The following is a 3,541-nucleotide window of genomic DNA, read 5'->3' as shown; positions in this document are numbered from 1 at the left end:
AATATTATTTTTAATATTCTAATTAATTACCCCATTACTAAAATTAAAAATTAAATATAATATTTTATCATAAATAAAAATGTTCTTTTTTTTATTAATGTGCGACTGCCCATTTTTTTAATGTGCGAATGCCCACTACCTCCATCCCCCATCCATCACCACGTACGTAAACATATAACCCAGTCGTTGTTTATGGGGCTATAAAACAAGAACCATAATGCGTGATTCGTAAGCAAATTATAATATCCCAATTGAGAGAAGAGGAGGAGGAAAGAGAATGGGTTCGATGGGCAAGTTAGAAAAACCTCATGCAGTTTGTATACCATACCCAGCTCAAGGCCACATCAACCCCATGCTCAAACTCTCCAAACTCCTCCACCAAAGAGGCTTTCACATCACCTTTGTCAACACTGAGTTCAACCACAAACGCCTCCTCAAATCTCGGGGCCCCGACTCCCTCAACGGGCTCTCTTCCTTCCGGTTCGAAACCATACCCGATGGGCTCCCCGAGTCCGATGCCGATGCAACCCAAGACACCCGATCACTGTGCGAGTCCACCAGGAAACACTGCTTGGCTCCTTTTAAAGACCTTCTTTCGAAGCTAAACGACACTGCTTCGTCGAACGTCCCGCCGGTGACTTGCATTGTCTCCGATGGGATTATGAGCTTCACTGTGCATGCTGCTGAAGAATTGGGCATTCCTGAAGTTCTTTTATGGACAGCTAGTGCTTGTGCCTTCATGGGTTATGAACAGTATCATAATCTTATCGATAAGGGTTATATTCCACTTAAAGGTATTATTAATTCAATTAATATATATATATTAATTAAATTACATGTATACATTTACATGCATTCAAGTATGCTAGATCAACACTTTTTTTTATTAATTAAAAATAATTCATTTGTACGAAAAATGCATAAAAAAATACTGCATGAGTGACATTTTGTTCTTTTCTGTGTGAATTTTTTACATAAAAATTGTATTTATATAGCATTATTATTATTATGTTTAATTGGATTGATAACACGTCATCTCTCATCTTAAATTAGATTAATTTCTCTATCGCATGATCGGTCACTAGTTTGATATTAAAGTCAATACAAAATTTGAAAATTTACTTGATTGCACATAAAAAAAAAATTTTGACAGAGTAGAGATAAATTTTTGAAAAGATATTCTGAGTCTGCATCTGTACTCCTAGAAAAGTGTGCATTTACTGCTATCCTATCTATATTTATTAGAGGAATGATTCATCCCTCCTTTTCCCCCACCCCTTTGACCCCCTCTCTCTCTCATTGGTTACTTTTTCTTTTTCTTTTTCTTTTTTTTCCTGCTCCTCCAATCACCACCTGCCACATGGCAAAGGGGGGTGAGGGGGTGACCCCCAAAAGGGGGTCCCAAGCATTATTCTATTTATTAATAGACTTAGGTTAGGGGTTCTAAAAATTTTATTAAACATTTTGGCAAGAGTTAAACGGGGTTTTTTTGGCTATTTTAACCACAAAAGATAAAATAGGCTATTTTAGCCACCAAAAATAAAATATTACATCCAACCCATAATCATTACATTCTTCTCTCACAAAAAAAGCTAAAAAAGCCAAAAAGTCATTCCCAAACTAAACTTTTTAGCCCAGGCTAAAATAGCCAAAAAAGTCAAAAAGTCAAAAAGCCAACCCACTTCTCAAACGGAGGCTATATGGATTTGAGATTTATATGAAATTTATATAATGTGAATTTTATATTTATATGAAATATTTGATAAAATATTTAATAAAATTTTTAAAATCTTTACTATTATTATTATTAATTTTTGAATTTATTGAGATTTTCAATACAATATCTTAAGTCTGGTGCTGATATTATTTTTTGGGGGTGATGTGCAGATAAGAGTTGCATGACAAATGGGTATTTGGATACAGTTATTGATTGGATACCCGGTATGAAAGGTATACGTTTGAAGGATTTACCAACTTTTCTTCGAACCACAGATCTAAGCGATTTTATGCTTGATTTTGCGATTGGTGAAATTGAGAGAGCTCGCAGAGCCTCCGCGATTATTTTCAATACATTTGAGAAATTAGAACATAACGTTTTGGAGGCTCTTTCATCCATGTTCCCTCCAATCTACACCATTGGACCTTTACACTTACTAATGAATCAAATCAACGATGATAGTCTAAAGTTGATAGGATCAAATCTGTGGAAAGAAGAACCCGAGTGTCTCGAATGGCTCGACACAAAAGAACCCAACTCTGTTGTTTATGTGAACTTTGGAAGCATCACTGTCATGACACCAAACCAAATGGTTGAGTTTGCTTGGGGACTTGCTAATAGCAACCAGACCTTTTTGTGGATAATAAGACCTGATCTTGTCACTGGCGACTTGGCTGTTCTTCCCCCGGAATTCATGGAAGCAACAAAAGAAAGAGGTTTATTGGCAAGTTGGTGCCCCCAAGAGCAAGTTTTTGACCACCCGTCTATTGGAGGGTTTTTAACTCACTCTGGGTGGAACTCCACACTTGAAAGCATTTCGAGTGGAGTTCCAATGGTCTGTTGGCCATTTTTCTCCGATCAACAAACAAATTGTTGGCATTGTTGCACCCAATGGGGCATAGGGATGGAGATAGATAATGATGTTAAGAAAGATGAAGTTGAGAGCCTTGTGAGAGAGTTGATGGTTGGAGAGAAAGGGAAGGAAATGAAGAAAAAGGCTATGGAGTGGAAGAGATTGGCTCAAGAGGCCACTGAGAGTTCATCTGGTTCATCTTTCTTGAATCTAGACAAGGTGGTCAACCAAGTTCTTCTCTCTCCAAGACATTAGCATTAGGTTAATTGCGCTAAACCAAGTTTACAATTGTCTCTGCTATCTCTTCAATTTATTGTCTTGTTTTGGGTTGTGTTGTGTTGATCTTTTATTTTATTTTTGTTTTTTTTGCTTGTTATTGAGATTGAGATAAGAATAAACAAAAATATATATATATATATATATCTTTTCTATATATATATATATATATTTGTAGTTGATTTGGATATTTTGTCATTGTTCAGAGAGGTCTTATGGAAAGAAAAAAATTTGAAGTCATGATGACAATTATAGTAAGTTTTTTGTTCATATCATGCAAGTTTTTTGTTGGCGCCGTCGGAAGGTGCTGTTTGGATGCAAGAAAATAGGTGGAACTCTAATTGAAAAATGAATGATGTCTTAGAATTATCTTGCATAAAGCTTTTGAAGTCCTCAAGCAGAACTTATGGGAACTGCTGTGGTCAAATTTCAGTTTATCTCTTATCAACATTCGGTTCAAATTAACTGGTTAAATTTTTTGAATTCAATTTTATAAAATTTAAGTTTTTTATTTTTAAATTTTTTTTAATATTTTAAGTAATTTTTTTTACATTTTAAATAGAGTAAATTACAAATACATTCCCTAAGATTTGATTAAAATACAAATCACCTCCTGTGGTTTTGAAAATTATATTTCACCCCTGAAATTTTTAATTTTATAACAAATCGCCCATTTTATTAATAAATCATTATGT

The 3,541-nt window shown here is 34.7% G+C and overlaps 1 protein-coding gene across 1 annotated transcript; it reads left to right on the top strand.

The window, feature by feature from the left end:
* The first annotated feature begins 224 nt into the window (after positions 1-224).
* Positions 225-3,104, top strand: LOC114301995 (7-deoxyloganetin glucosyltransferase-like). Its single transcript, XM_082879408.1, has 2 exons — positions 225-794; positions 1,888-3,104. The coding sequence occupies exons 1-2, from the start codon at positions 278-280 to the stop codon at positions 2,823-2,825; spliced, it is 1,455 nt and encodes a 484-aa protein (XP_082735534.1). The 5' UTR covers positions 225-277; the 3' UTR covers positions 2,826-3,104.
* Positions 3,105-3,541: the final 437 nt, after the last annotated feature.

The sequence above is a fragment of the Camellia sinensis genome, chromosome 1 (genome assembly GCF_055761805.1).
Source record: "Camellia sinensis isolate YWXY chromosome 1, ASM5576180v1, whole genome shotgun sequence".
Classification (NCBI taxonomy): domain Eukaryota; kingdom Viridiplantae; phylum Streptophyta; class Magnoliopsida; order Ericales; family Theaceae; genus Camellia; species Camellia sinensis.
Note: the sequence above shows the minus strand (reverse complement) of the source record. Positions and strands in the feature narration are given on the sequence as shown.